Source organism: Scophthalmus maximus, chromosome 14, assembly GCF_022379125.1.
Source record: "Scophthalmus maximus strain ysfricsl-2021 chromosome 14, ASM2237912v1, whole genome shotgun sequence".
Lineage (NCBI taxonomy): Eukaryota > Metazoa > Chordata > Actinopteri > Pleuronectiformes > Scophthalmidae > Scophthalmus > Scophthalmus maximus.
The window spans coordinates 5,203,630-5,226,480 of record NC_061528.1 but is presented as its reverse complement, the minus strand read 5'-3'; the positions used below and the strand labels follow the sequence as shown (position 1 = coordinate 5,226,480).

General features: G+C 42.2%; 1 protein-coding gene across 2 annotated transcripts; it reads right to left on the bottom strand.

Annotated features, from left to right (window-relative positions):
* Window positions 1-26: 26 nt before the first annotated feature.
* On the bottom strand, window positions 27-20,679 carry cerkl (ceramide kinase-like). Of its 2 annotated transcripts, XM_035604505.2 has the most exons (13): window positions 20,311-20,679; window positions 19,439-19,551; window positions 15,080-15,310; window positions 9,415-9,543; window positions 8,401-8,464; window positions 6,784-6,914; window positions 6,589-6,663; window positions 4,535-4,712; window positions 4,254-4,319; window positions 3,980-4,111; window positions 3,773-3,869; window positions 2,046-2,251; window positions 27-1,801 (listed from the first exon to the last, which is right to left on the bottom strand). In XM_035604505.2, the coding sequence occupies exons 1-13, from the start codon at window positions 20,631-20,633 to the stop codon at window positions 1,723-1,725; spliced, it is 1,824 nt and encodes a 607-aa protein (XP_035460398.1). In that variant the 5' UTR covers window positions 20,634-20,679; the 3' UTR covers window positions 27-1,722. The 2 variants fall into 2 exon arrangements, with proteins under 2 accessions (XP_035460398.1, XP_047193139.1); XM_047337183.1 differs by lacking the exon at window positions 27-1,801 and having other exon boundaries at window positions 2,068-2,251; window positions 3,795-3,869.
* Window positions 20,680-22,851: the final 2,172 nt, after the last annotated feature.

Here is a 22,851-nt window from a genome sequence, read left to right as displayed (position 1 = left end):
CGCGCAAATGTGCAGCGTTGAACAACAGCGAGCCGTCTGGAAACATCCATCTTGATTCATTTCCTGGTCAGAGGATGGAGGACAGATGGAGACGTTCTTAGCAGAATGGACCCCCCCCCATCCTCGGTCAGATTTCACACTGTTGTCTGATGTTGTGGTGCGCTGTGTGACTGTTTTCCTCCGCCGTTATTCTGTTCAGGGAAATGTAGCAGGAAACCGTTTTGTGCCAAAAAACAAAAAAAATGGGAACAAAGTACAGCCGGGCGGAGCCACATGAGCACGTCTGGAGGCCTGTACTGTAGATGTCAGAAAAAAACAAGAGCTCCGCTCCTAGAAACACACATATCATGTGACATCAAGTTCGGTTTCAACTGTTTTGTCTGTTTGACATCAGTGATACTTTTATCTACTACAAAGCGCTTTTTAGAAATGTTCGTAAAAATATGTTTATGTGTTAAAATGTGTGTTTTACTGGATTTTCCCGCTTGTTTGTAAAAAAAAAGAAGCTTCACAGTCGCCAAAGCACAGTAACAGACAGAAACACATTGAGCCATGAAGTTGAATCATATGAACTTGAAAATCAGCTTTTAAAAAAATGTTTAATGTAATGAAAGTATTAAAAAAGCATTGTTTTATCCGTCTGTGTTCTGTGAATCCAGACGGTTAAAACAGCCGCCACCCTCACGTCTGTTTATCTGTTTAGTACAAATGCACATCACACACACACACAGATGTTTTAATTACTTTAATAAATTAGTTTGTTGTTATTTTTTGTTTATGTGAATGTGTTCTGCACTGGAGAGTCTCACTGCTTTTTATCAACACTTCTCTATTAAAAAGACAAAAGTTTTTCTATTTAAACAACAACTTGTACATTTTTTTCCCCGTGACTTGAAGAAAATCTAGATGATCTCATTTAACAAAGCTTCTACATTTAAAAAAAACTGTGCAAACAGCTCTTTAATATTCAAATATAAAACTTTTACAGACTTTGGACACAATAAACTCACCCTGTCATTATTTTTGCAGAATTCAGTTTGACTATGTGACTAGTTTTTTTTGGCCCACATTTATATTTTGAACTCTCTTTAGATCTTTATTTATCATAAATATCTCCCATTGTTGGTAAATTCCCATGTTATTGTCACTACTAATGCTTATAAACATTTCACATGATTTTTTTTGTGCTTTTTTTCAAAGAATTAATCAAAATCATCAATCACTGCTGCAGAACCAGAGAGAGAGATGAATTAAAAAGTGAAACTTGTAACAAAAACAATGCAACACAAATTAATTTAAAAAAAAGAGTCATCAGAGAAAAGCTGGCAGCCCAATTACAACATAGAAAAATGTAAACATTCATTTGAATATAAATCATTAATCTTTAAGTAACAAACGTATAAAGCACAGTTAATAAAGGTAGCTCATAAGTTAACTTATGGGGTAAAAAATAAAACATAAGTTAATGCAGCTGTGAGGGAAACTTCGACATTAGTTCTCAACTCTACTGAAAATATTACGACCTAGAGGGGACTGCTGAGTCATTGTTACCATGGCGATGTGTCTTGGTCTCACACACACACACACACACACACACACACACACACACACACACACACACACACACACACACACACACACACACACACACACACACACACACACACACACACACACACACACACACACACACACACACACACACACACACCTCAGCTGGACTCAGAAGCAACTGCAGGATATGGTTGATTCAGCCTCATCCAACTCCTCCCCGCACAGAGTGATGAGCCGCGGGTGGACCCTGAACGCACCACACACGAACACAAACACACACACACACACACACACACTTTCAGAAATTGATATTGCAAATATTTTTAGAAACATTTTATAAAACAAGCTAAATTAGTTTCTCAAGAAAATGGCCGACATGTTAATTGCTAATCAAATGAATCATTAGACTCGTCCCCGTTTCGCTCTGTAATACACCGTCAATAAGAATATTTATGATGATTATATTTCGAAGATTTTTTTTGTCGTCGTACCTGACGAGCACTTCGTTAGCGATCTCCACCAGCTCTCCGTCGATGTTCCAGGGGAAGGCGGCCCCCTCTGATTGGATGATGGGCGTTGGTCTGGATTCGCCCTCCTCCTCCTCACTCTCCTCCTCCTCCTCCGTCCAACCAACGAGGGAACGGGGGCGGATCCTCACCGCTGACACGGCGTGCGTGTCCACGAAGGAGAAGCTGAACTGCAGAGGGAAAATCAGACAGTGACCAGGACAGACAGGCAGTGTGTGTGTATGTGTGTGTGTGTGTGTGTGTGTGTTAGTGGGTGTGTCAAAGGTCACATGAGGAGGTGAGCTATTTGGGATCCTCGTTAAGCAGCTTGTTAAACTGCAGCAGTGACCTGGTTTCTTCCTGTTTACTGCCCTGTTGCCTCCACTGTAACACTGTGCAGCTCCAACAGGGGGCAGCAAAGACCAAAACACAGACAGAGGGACGAACTGTGTCTCTTCTTTCTTTCCTCATTGGGTTTTTTTCTTAAAATGAAGCTGTCAGGCTGGATACACAATTTTTCTAGAATGTCTTTTAAACAACTTCATTGTTTATAGTGTAAATACATTTACACCATTACAGTTAGCACCTACTTATTTTTATCTTACTTATTAAAAGATAATTCATTAACTTATCACATACTGTATCTTCTTTACTTTCATGGCACTTACTTCTACTCCAACATGTTCCTGAGGAAAAATAATATATTATTATATCTAATTTTTCATTGCTAAAAGCAATCTCAAAGTGCTTTACATCATAATTATCTAACTTTAAATTACTTTACATATTAAGAAAATTCAGACAAAACTATATTTACATCTTTTAAAATATGTTGCAATGCAAAAAAAACAACCAACCATGGATATTGATCCATAATGGAAAAAGTCGAACTGCTTGAACATTAATGTATCTGTTACTTATAACAGGAAGTAACAGTATATATATGTCATGATATACACATTATACACACTCGTAGGGGGTCTTTTCTCTACATTTAGTACCGACTTGAGTTAGGAGGTATGTTTCCAGATAATATTTACTGTACATATATTTTCAATTGGTATGATTCCTCTAAGGTATCTTCCTCAGGTGTGTGTGTTGCTGTAACTTTGGAAGAAACCTACTTCAATAGATATTAATAAAAATGTGACTGAGCTGTTAAAGGCAGAGAAGATGTTTCTGACGCTGTTTTTTAAAAATCACACTGCTGTAAATTTAGGTAAAATCTTATTTACGCGGACGGCACCTGGCCGGTCGGACTCGGGTGACATCCAGCAGCCGCAGTGGGACACAAACCGAGGTTGTCATGGTTACTTGTCTCCTGCACCACTAGGATGCCCCCGTCTTGTCATGTCTGATGCTGAGCTGTCCGTCTGGATGTAGGTCAGCGAGTAAACAGCCTGTTTACCCGACAGGACTGTGAACGCCACACGCACACACACACGAACGCAGTAAATTTAGTAAGTGGGTTAGTGTGCAGTCTCACATGCCGAGCCAGGCCACGCTGACCCAGGCTAATCTACTCATTAACTAATTTGCTTCTTTTAGCGCGGCGAAGTCAAGAGCGAACAGTGGTGGAAGAAGTTCTCAGGTTAATTTGTAAAGTAAAAGTAGCAAAACGAGGACGTGATAAGTTTAGATGATGAATTTGAATTAGATACATTGCCTCTCCACGAACAGGAGGACTGTTTGATTGACAGCTCTGCTCTCACCGGTTCACTGGAGCTGCTGTACCTCTTCAGGTGTTTGATGAACTCGGACCTGGAGGTGTTTCCCACTGCGATCAGTGCCGCGCTGCCATTTGCCAAACTGCAACAAACAGGAAGTGGAGGAGAACTTTGAAGGTGGTAACATGCCTGGTGGTGTGTTCGAGGTCGCACAACGCAGGTGACTTGAAACAAATTGTGAAGTCTGTGTACCTTGTGTTGGGAGCCAGTCCTCGAGGTGCATGTGGACTCAGACAGGGGATGGACATGATGCTGATGTTCAGATACAGGCCCTGATTGGTCGTCCAGGTCTCCTCTGGACCGCGGTCCAGATCCTGGTTGTCTCTGAGAGACACGAGATGAAACTTTGTTTTGAAACATGACTAACTTCTGGGAAACAAACTGTTAGTTTTAGTTTGACAGTTTTGGTAACTTTACTCTGTACAGTTCTCACTTTGACAAACATTTTGTCTTGTGTGATTCTTACCGATGCTCAGACAGATTCCTGGTTGACGTCTTCGCCGGGAGGAAAGACAACTGACAGTCCTCTGGTCTGAGGGAGACACAGACAGAAATTTTGGAAAATTTTGTTTCTGACAACTTCCCACAGGGATTGCGAGATTTAGCATCTTATAGATATGACAATTAAGTAGTGCACGACTCCACACTTAAGAAACATTCAGCCCAAAGCACCAAAACAATCTTAGCCCAAAATAAATTAGACCTGAGATAATAATAAGTCTTTATAATTTAAAAAAAGTGTGTTACCTTAGTCTAGCCAGCGTCTTCACCAGGGCGTACTCTCGTCGCCGCGACGTCGGCATCCACCGCTTTTTCTCCGCCCGCGCCAAGCTCTGCCCGCCGAAGCCGAACATGGCGGAGAAACCGAAACACACCAACTGACCGAGAGACGAGAAGCTGCACATGTCCACCTGCTGCTTGTGACCTGTGTGTGTGTGTGTGTGTGTGTGTGTGTGTGAGAGAGAGAGGCGGGGTTAAATACAGATGTTTAAAAAAAGATCTTAATATTTATTAGAAAAACATTAGCACCCTCTACACACACACACACACACACACACACACACACACACACACACACACCGTCTGTAAGGAGGCCAAGTGGTCTGATGGTGAGAATCTTATTAATATTCATGAGAAGCAAAACTCAAAATATGGACCACAGAAAGAGGTCAGGAGTGTGTGTGTGTGTGCGTGTGAATATCTATAAACTTCTTTCAGTCGAATTTTTCACACATTCACAGCTACCTTACATTTTGAAAAACCACGACCAATAATAAAACTCCACTAGTATATTATGGATGTGTAATTAATGTTACTATCTACTGCAGGTAAGAAACAATAAATCAGACCTTTGTCATTTTAAATTTCTACTTTTTTATTGGACCTGCACATTCCCAGTTTAAACAACAGTCACTTTAATGATCAGAATATTGCTAATTAAATGGGATGTCATCGGATAACTTTCTATTTTGTAATTTCTGTTGTTAAAAAATGTTTTCTCAGATTGCTCAGTGTGGAACGGCCCAGACAACCAGACTGCGGAACCTGATATCTGAAAGTAGCATGAATATACAGTACAGCAGAAACCGTTTTGTTAGTTTTCCTACAGACTGTGTACACACACACACACACACACACACACACACACACACACACACACACACACACACACACACACACACACACACACACACACACACACACACACACACACACACACACACACACACACACACACACACACACACACACACACACAGCGTGCCATCTGGCCACATACCTGCTGTAACCTACTGAACTGCTGTCTCCCCACCTGTCTGACTGACTGACTGCCTGTCTTTCTTTCTGGATAGAATCTGATTTCCTCACCATATGGCATTTTATCAGTGTGTGCGTGCGTGTGTGTGTGTGTGTGTGCGTGTGTGTGTGTGTGTGTGTTTGTGCGTGCGTTTGTGGTGAGGATTAAAGATGAGACAGTCAGTGTGTCAATGAGATCAGCTATTCTTAAAAAGGTGCCCCCTTCATTTATTTTTAACATATAAACAGCAGATAATGTGCTTGCCGAATTCTATTTATAAACTAAAAAAATTAAACTTTGTCCACCTGGGAGTGTCGTGACCACATCCAACCTCACCTGATGTCTGTGGGAACAGCATCCTGCCTGGGAATTTTAAATGTTCACTATTGTTCTGGAATTAGACTCATTAGATCCATAGAAGATTCCCATCTGTCACACACACACACACACACACACACACACACACACACACACACACACACACACACACACACACACACACACACACACACACACACACACACACACACACACACACACACACACACACACACACACACACACACACCTTCCAGTGTTAATTAGTGTTAATTAACCGCCATCATTGGTAGGCAGGTTTACCTGAGAGGGGGGGGGCGGAGTTGATGTGAAAAGGGGCGTGGTCACAACGAGTAAACCTGTGATTCAGTGTGAAACTGATCCTGCTGTTAGACATCTGCCCCCACCTCTGCCCTTCTGTTATTCCGGGGTTTTTTTTGTCTCAGACTACTAACCTGTCTGAGGAACCATCAGCCAATCACATCAAACCTCAGCAAGCACACAAGCTCCTGATTGGCTCCCTGAGCTTGAACTCACCCAGTACAATGCACCGAAAGATCTAGAACACGCAAATCTTATTACAGATTGAGTATAGACTAAGAACAGGTAGAGTCCACCACGGCCAATGGAGCTAGGATGGCGTGATCAATGAACGATGATGTGATCTAGAACAAGTAGAACCTACCCAGTACGATGTGGAGGGCTGCTGTGACTGGATCTCGGACACCATGAACAGAACAAGAAACCACATCTGTAGAGCCTGTAGAGACGGACAGACAAACAGACAGTGAATAAAAGGAAAAAATGTGTGATACATATTGTGTGTGTGTGTGTGTGGATCTACATGCTGTGGAATCTATTTGTATGTCCTCTCTCTCACCAGCAGGAATGATGCCCAGCGGCAGCACTGGTCTCACTGGTTTCTCTGGAGAGTCTGCGTCCAGCTGAGCTCGGAGGACCAGAGCGTGACACAGCTCGGCCACTGAACCGTCACCCCCGACACACACCACCCTGACAGACAGACAGTCAGGTGTCAGCATAGGTAGACAGGTAGAATCAAACAGGTGTCAACATGATTTAACTTATGTTTTTGTAAAGGCCGCCATCCCAAAAATATTTTTAAAGTTTTTATTTATTTATTTTAATCAAAAGTTGGCCTATTTTATTGAGTAAAATGTTGAAAACACTTCTGCTATTGAACAAAAAAACAACAACAGATTATATCAATGTGTTTTAAATAATCAAATTATTGTATTGTTTCTTTTATCAGTATCAAAACTAGATATTGTATTGAAAATACAAAAACAGTGATAACAGTAATCATCATGACTTGATTTTTTTGGTCTGGTCTGTCTTATCCTTGTTTTCAGGAGTTCACCGAAAAGCGATAAGGTTCATCCTCATCCTCAAATGTGAGGTGAACAGACTCCGCCTCCTCCCCCACCCCCTGTGTGCGGGATTACCTGAAGCTGCGGTCGCCACGGTGACAGCCAGCCTAATTGGCAAATGTAGGTTTCAACCAAATCCTCGCCAGAGCAGTCACACACACACACACACACACACACACACACACACACACACACACACACACACACACACACACACACACACACACACACACACACACACACACACACACACACACACACACACACACACACACACACACACACACACACACACACACACACACACACAGCAGCTAGCTTAGCAGTGCTGAGCTAATCTTCTCTAAGCACATTAAGCTTTTTGAGGGCTGAGCACAAAAGCTGCTTACACACACACACACACACACACACACACACACACACACACACACACACACACACACACACACACACACACACACACACACACACACACACACACACACACACACACACACACACACACACACACACACACACACACACACACACACACACACACACACGGACCAGATAGAGTGATGGGAGTTTGATCAGTGTTTTGTGTTTGTTGTTGTTATTTGTTTCATTTATTTGTTTGTTTCATAAAAAACAATTTTCTTTACTTATATTAGAGAGGTAAGCGCAGTTAGCTCTTGGTGTTTGACCTCCCCTGTTTGTGAGTGTGTGTGTGCGTGTGTGGAGACTTGTGAGCGTGTAATCAGTCTGGGTCAGTGTGTTTTAGTGTCAGCCTCTGACAGTAAACTTGATTATCTGGTTCCGTTCTGCCTATTGTGGAAGGATGATGCCACAGTTTAAGGTGAACTTGACACTTAAATTTAACAACTGGGTCTTCATCTTATAACTCAAACTTCATTTAGCTTTCAAAATGTTAGACTTTATTTTCCACTGTAAAATTGAAAGGACACTGTATCTAATTTAAAAAAGATTAAATACAAACATTTTATTAAAATAAGTTAGTTAACAAAGTTAATCTATGGCAAGAAATAACATTTTATTTTCAGGAAAAAGAAGTAAAGACCTTTTAAAATCACAAGAGACAGAGAGACAAGGGATGAGAGACAACTAACCCATCATATTCATCCAGCTTGCATTCCTTCATCACTGAGAGAGCATGACCCTTCCTCTCCGTCACTGCAGACAGAGAGAGAGAGAGAGAGAGAGAACGAGTGAAAGGGGAGAGAGAGAGAGGGGTAAACAGATGGAGAGACATTGAGACGGACAGAGACAGAGAGTGTTCATGCATGTGTGTGGTCACATGTACACTAGTGTGTGTTTGATGGCTGCCAAGAAAAAGTCGGACAACGGATATCACACCATCTGCTGAGAGGATGAGAGGAGAGGAGGAGGAGAGGAGGAGGAGCAGGAGGAGGAGAGGAAGCCAGGATAAGAACAGCAAAGCCGCAAAGAGAAAAAAGGAGATAAAAGGAGGAAACAAGAGGAGGTAACAAGGACAGCAAAGGGGAAAAGGGAAGGAAAGACAAGGAAAGGAGCCAACAAGAGGAAAAGAAAGGAAAGACAAACAGAGGGAAGAGGGAAGAAGAGGCGATAAGGGAGGAAACAAGGAGATGATACAGAGAAAGAAAGGAGGAGATGACAGAGGAGAGAGAGGAAAGAAGAGCAAACAAGGTGAAAAAAAGAAACGGACAGGAAAGAGGAGGAGACAACAAGAGCGACACAAGAAAGAAGGGAAACAAGAAAAGGAAAGGAAAGGAAAGGAAAGGAGACAATGAGAGAAAGAGAAAGGAAACAAGGAAAGAAGAGGAGCAGGCCGTCTCCCTCTGTTACAACAGATGGGGCTTGGCTCCGCCCTCTGTATCAGGTTACCAAGCGACCAGAGACTGCCATTAACTCTGACCTATGGACCTCCTACACACACACACACACAAAAAGATTTCCCATCTTCTGTGATGTCGATAAAGACGGGATCGAACTACTGCAACAATTTTTCACAAAATTTTCTCATAATATGTGTGTGAGATGTATGATGTGACCCAAGGTCAGTGTGAGGTTTAACGTAACAATCAATACCATTTGTCGTAAAACTGATCAGGACAAAAAAATGAACAGGCGGCTGGACAGACCGGTGATGTCGGTGCGGACGTCGGCCATCTTGAAGAGCGGAGCCACGTGTTCTCTATAGATGTGCACCGACTCCTTCTTGTAGCTGCTGGGGTTGATGAACACCTTCAGATACCTGGGACGACTGAACGCTGCACACACACACACACACACACACACACACACACACACACACACACACACACACACACACACACACACACACACACACACACACACACACACACACACACACACACACACACACACACACACACACACACACACACACACACACACACACACACACACACACACACACACACACAGTTGAGTACTGAGTCAAACGTTGAGTCTATAAGAGAACAATGATACATGAACACGGGGGAAACAGTTTTTGGTTTTGCTCATCATTGAACTTCTGGTGTGCAACTGTTTAGTCTATCAAATGTTAAAAAGAAGAGGACAATACCCATCACAATTTCACATCATTTCTGTTTGATGGCCTGTATGATGCAAAATACTCAAAATATCATTTTCAATGCTGGTAGATTGTGTGTGTGGTTACATGGTATTGACTCCTAACTACAGACACACACACACACACACGCACACACACACACTAACCCCCTGTACAGCTCATCATTAGGCAGATTTTGAAACCGCATTATGAATCCCTATAGACCAGCACAGATCAATATACACACACACACACACACACACACACAAGCTCCATTATCCAGCTCATTACAATAAGCTGCTCCCAACAGGCCATGACCTCGCCCTGTTAATGACCCCACACACACACACACACACACACACACACACACACACACACACACACACACACACACACACACACACACACACACACACACACACACACACACACACACACACACACACACACACACACACACACACACACACACACACACACACACACACACACACACACACACACACACACACACGTGCACCCCCTGCCATCACTCCACCCCACAGCTCGGACCGGGCTCTCAGGACTTCCCGTGAAGAGGATCTACCCATCGCCCCCACCACTCCTCTCTCTCTCTACTGGACCCCCACCATTACCAGAAGCTCCACTCCTTTGGCCTAAAACATGATTCATGTGTGAGCCCAAATGTACATGACTACAACTTTTAATTCAGACTCATAGCCCAGTCCAATTTGAACACACAGACATGATGCACTCACTCAGTGTGGCTTTAACTCCCCGGGTCACAAATGCATGTCCATAAATCTGTTGAGGAGCAGCACTTTATGCCAGCTGTAGCAGCCGTTGGCACAGGAAGCACCGCGGGGAGAGAGGGAAGAATGATTTCATCTAAATACGAGTACATTCTGGATGTGAAATGTCCTGCAGCCAGCAAGAGAGTGAAAGTGAAAAGGGCAGTGATCGAGGGCAGATCTCAAAATCCTCTGAAGTGAACATGTGTGTGTGCGAGGACCGTTTGAAAATATTTTAGAATTTAGAAGGTGGATCTTTCAGGAAGAGTGGTTGAAAAAATCCTAAACATTACCAGGCAATGCAAAGAGTTCGAAACCAGTGATGCCACAATTACCACTTAATATTTTTCTATCTCTTTAAGTTCATAAAAATAAAAAGAAAGATATTTCAAACGTTTGCTGCAGGTTTACTTGTTTTTACTTTACTTGAACAACAAAAAAAGGCAACAAAAACTTGACTAATAATGTGAATATATACAAGACTTCAGGTTATAGTAAAACTAACCTAGTGGCTGAACAGCAGAGTAAACTGTTAATCTGTTAATAGAAGCAGATTGATTCTCAGAGCTTTTCTGACCGACTGATCTAAAAATCACAGTTCCATGACAAGAAAAATATTTATTGTCTATTCTGATCCTGAACAACAAAAACAGACCACTTTATCTCCACGCCCCCCCCCCCCCCTCTCTCTCTCTATGCATGATTGATGCTCTCTCTCACATACAGTCTCATAGGACATGATGTCATTCTAGTTGTTGATATTTTTCCAAGAAGGAGAAGGAGAGATCAAGTGTCCATCAGATCATCTCCCCGCATCGGGCCGAGCGGTCGGTTGCTATGGTGCTGATGAGGCATCACCATGGTAAACAATCCCGGACACAATCCCAAGCGCCGAAGACTGAGCTTCTGAATATTGTCGACCAAAACAGATTATATTTAGGTTCGGGCTCAATCAATTAAAGGCTTTTAATTAATCAGACTCTATTTTTTTCTTAGGTAAACGCTTCTAGTTGTCTCGTTCCAGCTTTTCCAATGAGAACATTTGCTGCTATTCTCGATTTCATTTCACGCTGAATTTAATATACAGTATTTGAGCTTTTTTTTGATCTGATGATGGTTCTGAATGAGAAATGAAGGGATGACCAAGTACAGGGAAGTACAGGTGGAGGGCGTAAAGTTCGATCTCTTGTAGCATACATCAATAAGGTGAGTGAGGTATATGAATGTGTGCTGCACAATAAAGTTTGTTTCCTGACAAACTAATAAAACCTGAATATGAAAGAGAGAAAGAGAGATAGGAAGGCATGTCACCATGGATACAGTCCTCGACTCCACAGACAAGAGTTAATATGTAACACACACACACACGCTGCTCACTGTGTGATTCACCTGGTTGTGTTGGTCACATGACAGTAAGAGTTTAGGCACCTCATGTCATTTTGAAGTCCACTGATGTAACACATCAAACTCTTTAAACTACTGCATATGTTAAAATGTTGTATTAACTTCTTATGTGGCTGCGCTTGGCGTTAAAAAACTAACTTAAGGAAGAAAAATACATGAATTAAACACGCTCAATAGTATGGGCGAGCTCAGTACAGTCGTGCTGTGAGCGTTGCCACAAACCACCGCCACTGTCCTGTCAGTCACCGTTTAACAACTGCAGTCAATCCATCCCGCCGTCTGAGTGCGCGTATGGGAGCAGACTCTATACAGCGTCACCGCTCGCCCTTTTGTCACCCTGACTGCCATTCACTCTCTGCACAGTGTCACGCAGCTGCTTCCCACAGCAAACGGTAAAACAGAATAACGCTCACAGGAGACAGGAAGTGTCTGCGCTCCGCTCGCCATTGTGCGGCTGAATGTTTCGGACCCGAAGGTTAAGAAGTGGCAGTGGACTGCCCGCTTCGCAACGTCCATGATTCACGAAACAATACGCTTTTCACACTGACCTCTGGCTGGAAAATAGGCTTAATGTCCACACAGCGGCAGCGCGACAGAGTGTGTTCACCTTCCACACACACACACACACACACACTCATGCTCACAGACTCCTCCGCTGCAGTGTGTAAAGTCACGAAATCACAAAAGCCTTCACAGTTTGATGTGCAGTGTGACCATGCGAGCTGACACACGACCTGTGAGCCATTCATGAGTGTCTGTGTGTGTGTGTCTGTGTGTGTGTGTGTGTGTGTGTGTGTGTGCTTGCGTGCGTGTGTGCGAGGCCACGGACCAACACCTAAAGAAGTTGTGACTCTCCGCTGCAGGGGCCTCATGGGTAATCTGGTTTGATGGACAGACTGACGGACGGACAGGTGACCAGCGATAATGTGTCAGACCGATGCCATGGTGACGGGACGACGGTGGCGTGTGTGCGTGACCCTCGACCTCTCCATTTAGGGATGGCTTGTAACGTCTCTGTTGGACCTGACATCACGGGATGAACATAGAAAACCTGAAGTGTAATGTGTGTGTGTGTGTGTGTGAGTGAGTTAAATACATCACACCCAGCACTCCCAACATTTCTATTGTGTGTGAAGTGTCAGCAAGGCACCGCCCACTACAGTGCACCTGGGAAAATCGGCGTCTGGGAAATTCAGCCTGCGGCAACGTCCAGAACTTTACTAAGCAGGTCCTCTGAGGACCCGTCGTGTCGCTGAGGTTCAAGCATAGAAACGTGATTTTCCACACACACACACACACACACACACACACACACACACACACACACACACACACACACACACACACACACACACACACACACACACACACACACACACACACACACACACACACACACACACACACACACACACACACACACACACACACACACACACTTACCTTAATGGCAGACAACACTGAGGGAGAAGAGGGAGTGGGAAGACTATATATTTTCTATAATTCCCATTTTTTCCACTTCTGACACTGACAACATACAAATGCACCAGCGGGAGCTGCACTCCTAAATCTCATTGTATGAAGAGTTACACAATGACAGAAAGGCTTTCTGTTCTATTCTAGACGCAATCGTGGCTGAGGCTTTTGCCAAGGGACCATCACCACAACTTGACTGATTGCTTGAACTATTAAATGTAGACCATGTCTCTACTTTAACCTGCACAACTTTTCTAACCTGTACTAGTTTAGTGGGCCGAAAACACTCAGAGAACCTTTGCATACGTTGTAAATCATCTCATGTGATGCTTCGTAACCAATCATTGTAATTTAAGTCAGTGAGATACACTCCGAGGAGAGACGAGACGAGACACAAGAGTCACAAGAGTCGGAGAAAGAGGCCACCGCCCGAACAAAATGAAAGGGCTTTTGTCCATTTACTTGCTCGTACTATCTTACACACTGTTTCACATTAGAACAGCAGGCAGATTAGCTCTATAACTATCATGTTTGAATGTCCAAACACTTTTGGCCCTGTAGAGGGTCTTGGCAAAGTGTCTCAAGTCCCTGCAGGGTGGCTTTCAACTTGAATTAAATTGAACTGGACACAAACATGATTATATAGACAGTATTTTAGATAATCTCTCTCTCAGACAACATTATTTAGCTGCTGGTGTGTGTGTGCGTGCATGTGTGCGAGCGTGTCTCGCTTTGTTCCGGTGGATTAGCAGATTAGCAGCTCTCCTGTCTGATGTAACTGTGACTCACCTCATTAAACTAAGTGATGAGCAAACTCATGGAAAACAATGAAATTATAATCCGAGCATGAGCGGCACCACACGTGTCTGACATGAAGCTAATCGCCGGACACGTGAGAGTTTTGCAATTGTATTTATTCATTTATATTTTTTCAGATCATGCCACTAACCATCCATACTGCTGGTTACTTGGAGCAATGTAATAACAGGTGACATGGTTCAAAATTAAGTTTCTGCTGAATTACCTAAAATCAGTTTTTAATCACAGTGTGTTGATCAACACAAATGTATCTGTATTGTTTTTGGATCAGACATATTTAATACTTTCCATCATCATCATCATCATCATCATCAATCTTACAGTCTAACACTCAGAGAATTACTGAGTCATGTTTCCAGTGCTTCTCAGCACTTATGTAACTTATGTATCAGACAAACTTAACGTCACCGAGCTCACCAGGGTTTTGTTCTGACGAGGATTTAAAGAAAATCATTCATCTATAAGATTTATGCTATTACATGGTATGTTTTTATTATTAAAAACTCTTAATATTTATTATTAAGATTTTATTTTGTATGTATATCGCCCAGATGACTATATGATGTTTTATTATTCATACAGGAGGAAGAATAAGGATAATAGAATAGAATTATATATATAAATTTGTCTTTGAAACATAAAAACAAATAATCTTAATTTCAATTACTTAACATTAATTCATTGAGAATAATTATTATGATTATTATTATTATGATCGTGGCTGAACGTGTGTCTCACCTGTGAGCAGCTCCTTCAGGGTGTTGTACCAGGTGTGAGTGTGTTCCGCGGAGGCGTTGTGGAGTTGAAGCGTGTCCTGCTCCAGCCTCCTGCCTCTCCTCCTGCAGCAGAACAGGGCCACGCCGAGCACGGCTCCGCCCGACTCCTGGCCCGCCGATCGCCGCCGCTTCACCTTCACCGCGTACACGTCCCGAAGCAGCAACACGCCTGGCTGCGGCGGGCACGCCTCACCTGCAGAGGGAGAGGAAGGGTGTAGAATGTTTTTTTTTGGTTTCTTTAAAGATTACTCCAGCTGTGTTCATGTTTCTGAACAGAGATCTGATTTGTAACTTATATGACAGATGAAAAATCTTTGCAGGGGAAGAAACAAGACTCTTGCTTAGCTAGGCTACACTAATGTCCAGGAAATATCTCTGTACTGGATGCATGGAGATGAAAATTACAGAAAAACTCATATAAATCAGATTTTGAGCAGATACCAAAAAGAGAGGATTTACTCAATTTTCAAAATGTTTTTTAAATTACTCCCTTGCATTTTCTGTCTGATGAATCAGTTATAGGAACCATGATGTTTGAACAATCACATTGTTATATTGATCTGTGACCTGTAATTCGTTTATTTTTCTATTCGAATCATCATTATTTAGAATCATGAGTATTATTATTATAATGACTATTATGATTGCTATTATAGATCACTGTTTGATAGTTTTGTACGTCTACCATTTTTCCTTTGTTGTATGTTTTACATTTTTTATTAAATATTAACTGTGTAATTAATTTTTTAATTTTGTGAATAACATTATCTATTCACCAACACAGTTCACATTATTTTGTCCACCCTCCCGTCAGTCATAGTATACTGTGAATGTAAGGTGCTGCTGCCGGTTCCTCTGTGTTTATCTTGCATAAGATCATTAATTTTATCAATCACTGATCCATTGATCAGCAGAACGTGTAGCAGCACCTGTCAGTCTAATCAGAGGAATTCTTAAATGTGATTGGTCCTTGTCCAATGAATCATCCAGTCTTCTGAGGATAATGTGAGAGGAGCTCAGAGTTGCATAACACACACGTACACACACACAAACAGGTACACACGCACACTCTTTCCATACCATGTTTATTAATAACCAAGCTTACACAGTGCAGCAGCCTGTTCAAGTCTGTTGTTTGTCCCGGTGGCCGACTGCGGTACTACAACTTAAATATGCCCCAAAAGCAAAGATTTCTGGAAATAGTCATAGCACACATCCAACTGCAAACCAGGCCAGTTATTAGTCTTATCAGAATTTTTGATTTACACCACGATGATCCAACATGAGTAAAATTTGTAAAAGAAAGAAATATCTGAGCTAATGGCAACCAAGCATCTTTCACTCTCCTCTGCCCAACTGTGGCATTAATCCTGCAAAATGTAAAAAGACTTATGGGAAATGGTGTTCGATAAAAAGCCAATTATAAACGTAAATATTAAATTAACAAATAAATTCGATCATTTTTTCCAAATGAAGCAAACATAACAATAAAATCGCGAAGGATGGAGACTTTTTTCCGTAGCTGCATTTTAGTTATTAGCATACAGTTACAAATGTCTACGGGATTTTAAATGAGGTTATATTAATAGCCATTGGTTTCACCATGGCTATAAACAATTCATTTTATACTCATTTATCAAGGAAAATATTCAAATATTCACAACATTATTCATGGGACCCATGTAAACAGACGAACTGTTTACTCCCCCTAATGTGATTTCAGTGTAAGTGACAAATGTCAAAAGTGGATGTGAGTTGATATAAGGCTTCCGCAGAGTCTTGTTTTTTTCTTTTCAAGTTCTATATATTTGACACCAAGATGTCTCTCTGACCTTTGCACATTAAAAAAAACATAGTCAACTCTGCTAGACATATTTGATGGTGGCTGATTAACCCTTTCTCTCTATGAAATAAGCTCCTGCTGTTATCAAATATCATATAACCACCCGCCCCTCGTCCAGCCGGAGAGGTCAGCGTCCATATGTCAGGGTCACAGCCGGTTGTTGTTGTAACTTCTTTCTCTGCTCATTGATTTAATATTGAAAATTATTAAAAGATATATTCAGGGTTTTTATTTATTTATGTCACAACAGATAATGCAGGACAGACCATGGACAGATTTTGTGATAATGAGGCTAAAATAGAAAAAATATATATAAATAATAAAATAAATTCTGCAGATATGTGACTTTGTCATATTAACAACATTAAACTGTTCCAGGGATCTATCCGCCTCAATGAAGATGACTTATCTGAGTTGACAGAACCTACCGTGCTGCGCACACACACGCACACGCACACACACACACACATACACAGAGCGTATTGCCCTACACAGGTACTGTAGTGTGCTGCTTTGTTCCAGATGGTGATGAGTTACCCATCAAGCCCTCACCAACCCACTGTGCCAACACGCACACGCGCACACGCACACACACACACACACACACACACACACACACACACACACACACACACACACACACACACACACACACACACACACACACACAGTGGCAGTCCACTCTCATGGTGGCCAGGCCATGTGGCCGACTGTGGGGAGTTATGGATTGTAGTTAGCCTACACGTTTGCGCGCGCGCGCGCACACACACACACACACACACACACACACACACACACACACACACACACACACACACACACACACACACACACACACACACACACACACACACACACACACACACACACACACACACACACACACACACACACACACACACACACACACACACACACACACACACACACACACACAAATTTGCTGAAAGACAGAATTCAGACTAAATTCACTGTTGCTGTATGATCCATGGCTTTACGTCAGTACTAAACATATTTGTTTCTTGTATGATAACTGCAGATTGCATGATCTGTGTCAGTATAGATTCTGTCATATTGTTGCGAGTATAATAACTGAGGTTCGGTACAAAACTCTTGACAGCTCAGGTCTCACCTCAGGCTGCTCTGTGTGGGACGTGGTGAACTCAAGTGTAGAAATAAACAACAACAGCTGATCCATTTATATAGAAATATATAATCAACACACACACAGTCAGCCTGTCAGCATACTGTGTGTGTGTGTGTGTGTGTGTTAATCTCCTCACACTGAGAGACTCTAATAACCCCCCACGGGCCGAACCAACTGCTCTCTATACTACTGCCAACACACACACACACACACACACACACACACACACACACACACACACACACACACACACACACACACACACACACACACACACACACACACACACACACACACACACACACACACACACACACACACACACACACACACACACACACACACACACACTTCTGGCTTAATGACATTATCTTGGATGAAATACAGCAAAACAGATTGGCGCGTGCACACGCACACACACACATACACACTCACATACACACACACTGTATTTACTCCTTCATCGTGCTCCACTAACCGGTTCTCGCTGAATGGATTTCAACCAAAAACTAACACACAACACGAGACATTTCCAAACTCACACACCAAAATATCACCACAACGAGACCGAACCAGACGCTGTTACGTTTAAAGGATCGATCACTCTGTATAAACCAAGTGGCAACCCACCATGACATCACCCGTTGGTTTGTGAGCTGCCGTTTTAAAAAATTTGTCATCTTGGCATCTTAAGAAGCTCCAGAACCTGCAGGAGGAACCAGACACTACAAGTTTAACTGTTTTTCACAATTTTAAAGTCTATACTTTTATCACGAATGCTCATTTTCTTTGTTAGGTGATATTTAAGTTAAAATGAGGTAAGAGTATAGATTGTAAAATAATATAATAAAACCAAACTAGGACACGACAAATCAATTCAACAATTGATTTGTGTATTTCTCTCTTCTGCCTGAAATTCTACTTGACTGATGATAAAAATGTCCATATCTTCTCTTTTCTTTTTCCTTCTCTTTCCATTTGTTGTTTACCGCTTAAACACAGCAGGTCTGACACAGAAATGATCATTGCTGCTTTGGGAAAAGACTTCCCAAAAAAGAGTGTTCATGAAAATTGCTTTCAGAAAAACGATCAATCATTGTTTGGGAAACTGGGCCCTGGTTAAATGTCCTATGTTTGATAAAGAGCCAACGCGGAGCATCCACACCAACCCCCGTGAAGAGGACGTGTGCGTCCAGATGTCAAGTTTCAGGTTGGTCTCAACATGAGAGAACTTCTCCATTACAGCGCCAGCTGCCTCGACATACACACAGACCGGTCTGTCTGCCCGTTGGCGACGATCACCATGACAACCTGCCACCGTAGTAACTGACCTGTTGTAGGGGTTTCAGGGGTGATGGGGGTCCAGGTCAGTCTGGTTCGGGTGAGTAGGACGTCGTGGCTCTTCTTCCCCAGTTTGAAGATCCCGCGCAGCACAACAGAGTCACTGACACACACACACACACACAAAAAAAACACAGTTTATTTCAACCAATTAGAAGTTATTTACATACATTTATCAATAAAGCAGGTCATACTTATGATAAGGGCTGCAACTATCAATCATTTTCATTATCAATTAATCTACCCATTAACAAAAAGCGCTGCAAATAGACCGCAACGAAACGGAAGTGTTTCCAGAGGACACTTAAAAGTGATGCACAGATCTGAATCATGCGATCACAATGTTAAAATACATCAAAAACACTTACTTTTTATCTCATTTTACAACACCACTGACAGAAAAAGAACATTAACAGCGCTGTGAGTCAAAATCCGCGGCAACAACAAGCGTGGCCAGACTTGCGCATCACTTTTAACTGTCCTCTGGAAACACTTCCGATTCGTGTTTTGCGGTGTTTGGCAGCGCATTTTCTAAATGCTGCTCATAAGTCAAACTGTTTCATACTGTCAGCAAACACAAGAAAGATAAAAGTTCCAACTGTGCCACTGTACAAACTTGACTATAGAAGAGTTGTAGATTATTGATGTCAAACCGAGGAACGCAGTATACTGTACATGCTGAGTGGAGCATTGCTCCTCCAAAGTTTCCATTCTTTTATTTTGGTGACTGCCGCGGCGCTTTTACTTTGAAGGAGCTGTGTGTTTTTTTCGGATTTCAAGGATCCTCCAGCCCTAAACTTCTTGTCGGAACCATCTCTCCGTGGTTCTGTGAAGAACTTGTACCCCCAGGAGAACCACTCACCTGTGCTCCTCTTCCACCTGCTCCCGCTGCACTACTTCCTGTTCCCGCCTCTCCCCCTGCTGCTGCTTCTTCTTCGTCTTCCCGCTCGGCGTCTCTTTCTTCTTCTTCTTCTTCTTCTTCTTCGTGCTGTCCCTCTGCTCGCCCAGCTCCTTCTCGGACTCCGACATGTTCACGGACTCGACCAAAACAAACAAATCGATCTCCCTCTCTGATAAACAAAGCGGCAGATGAACGTGCAGTAAGCTGATCAACCAACCAAAGTCACCCCTCCGGGCAGGTTTGCGGTGTATTTCCGGGGTCTTGTCGCCATGGAGACAGCACATGGCTTCATCAGCCCTACGGAGACGGCTCGGGCACGCGGTGAGTAAACGGCGGGCGGGGCGCGTTCTCGCGTGCATGTATTCGGTTTCACGGGAGCGCGCGCACCAAAAAAAAGTAAACTCAACCCGCGACTTTCCATCAGTTTATGATTGATTGTCTGTATGGACCGATTATAAAACAGCTGTAGTGAAAGAAGTATTCAGGTATAAGTAAAACTACCAATACCATCATGGATAAATACTCTATTTAGATTGTGAAAGGCAGAAGTAAAAGTATGTGAGTATTATCAGGGACAAGTACTTGAAGTAAACCAAATTCATGTTAAGCATATAAAATAGTCACAATTATAATTTAACTATTACTGTTATTTAAATTACAAATTAACTCACAAAAACAAAAGTAATTGATGAAAAGCTGGTATTGTAAATATATATATATATAGACACAATTTTTTGTTACTGACAATGCTTACCACCACATCACCGTGTCTCTCCCGTTCCTATCATATGATCATAAATTATTTTTTCGATTGACAGTATTTAAGCTTCAGGTCGTGTCTATAGTCCTGTATGGTGCAGCAGTACCTTGAAAAATAACTTTTCGAACTATGGATGCCGTCATTTTCTGACTTATCATATGATATCATATGAAGGTAATACCTTTTTTGATCAATATAAGCTTTGGATTGTCTTACTAGCCCTAATAAAAACTGAAATATCTTGGAAAATGTGTTTTTCAGACCGTAGTTATTGACCTTGACCTTTGACCGACACACACACACCCAGACACACACACACACACACACACACACACACACACAAACACACACACACACACAGGTGAAAACAAAACTCTGCTTGTTGTCAGTTTAACTCATGATTAGGTTAGTTTCATTTAAGCGCCAAAAGGGTTTGAAATGTCAGCACTGTTGTTATGTTATCAAAGATAATATACCTTGAGCCCTGATTGTTGAAGCTGTCACCATACTGTATATACGATGCTAACAGACACCTGCCAACCAATCAAAGGACAGAACGATGCCGTACTGTGAGCCACAAACACACAGCGTGTATGTTGTTGACAGATGGCTGAGTTTAAGCTGCTTTAATCAGTGTTATGATCAGCCAACAGACTGAAACACAAAACCTCTGTCACAAAGACGGCTGCTAATCATGCTATTAATACCTCTGATACTGCCCCTGCTCCCACAGTCGCCATATTCTGAGAAACGTCCGCACAATGTTCATGTTCATCATTTTCCCCCCAAGTAAGAATAAACAGTCAATTTCAGAATGAGAAGCTCAGGTGTCTGAAAAAAGTTCCTTTGAATTTCCTTCAGATCTCGACATTTGGTATCTTGGAATTTATTTTAATTGATAATATTGTGACGAAGTAGCTTGACATTTTTGTTCCAGATATCTGTAGGTAGCAGGTGTTAAAATAGGTCGTTCAAATGCTTCAAATGCTCCTGCTTTGAACAGGATAGATGAATTTCTATGCTGCAGTCTGACTTTCCCTCATTATTATTCCACTTTAAAAGGGAGGCTAAATGGTGGGATATGGCCACCATATTGTCCCTGTTGACTTGCGCGCACACACACACAGACACACACACACACACACACACACACTCAGCAGGACAGCAGTATGTATGGAAGGGGGGCTCTCATGCATAAACAAGATCATTTTCATAAATTAAAGTCTTGCCTGCAGAACGAACATCTGTGCCCTTCACACAGACAGACAGACACACACACACACACACACACACACACACACTCACACACACACACACACACACACGGTAATCCTAGTTTTGTCCTTCAGTCGGTGTGATAATACTGTTAGCATGTTAACAGGGTTTCCTCTGTAAGGAGATATGTGTTTTATCCTCATATGTTAAGTATCATACTCGGAGCTTCGAATCCACTTAACGTAAAGCTCTCATCACATAGAAGCCTGGAACCCAGTTGGTGTATAAATCTTATGTTACACTACTTGTTTTACTTACTTTTTATATACGCAAAAACTATATGACTTGGGTGCTCCTCCTTAAAAAACACATTGTTGGTAGCATTGCTTTGTCAGAAACCATTTTGAACAAGAAAAAAATTGGAAAAATGGACTTACAGCAAAATATCAAAACAAGCTCCTGCTAATAGATGAGTTAAAGCATCCATGTAAGATCCAGGCCAGAGCAACTGCAGATTATTTTCATTA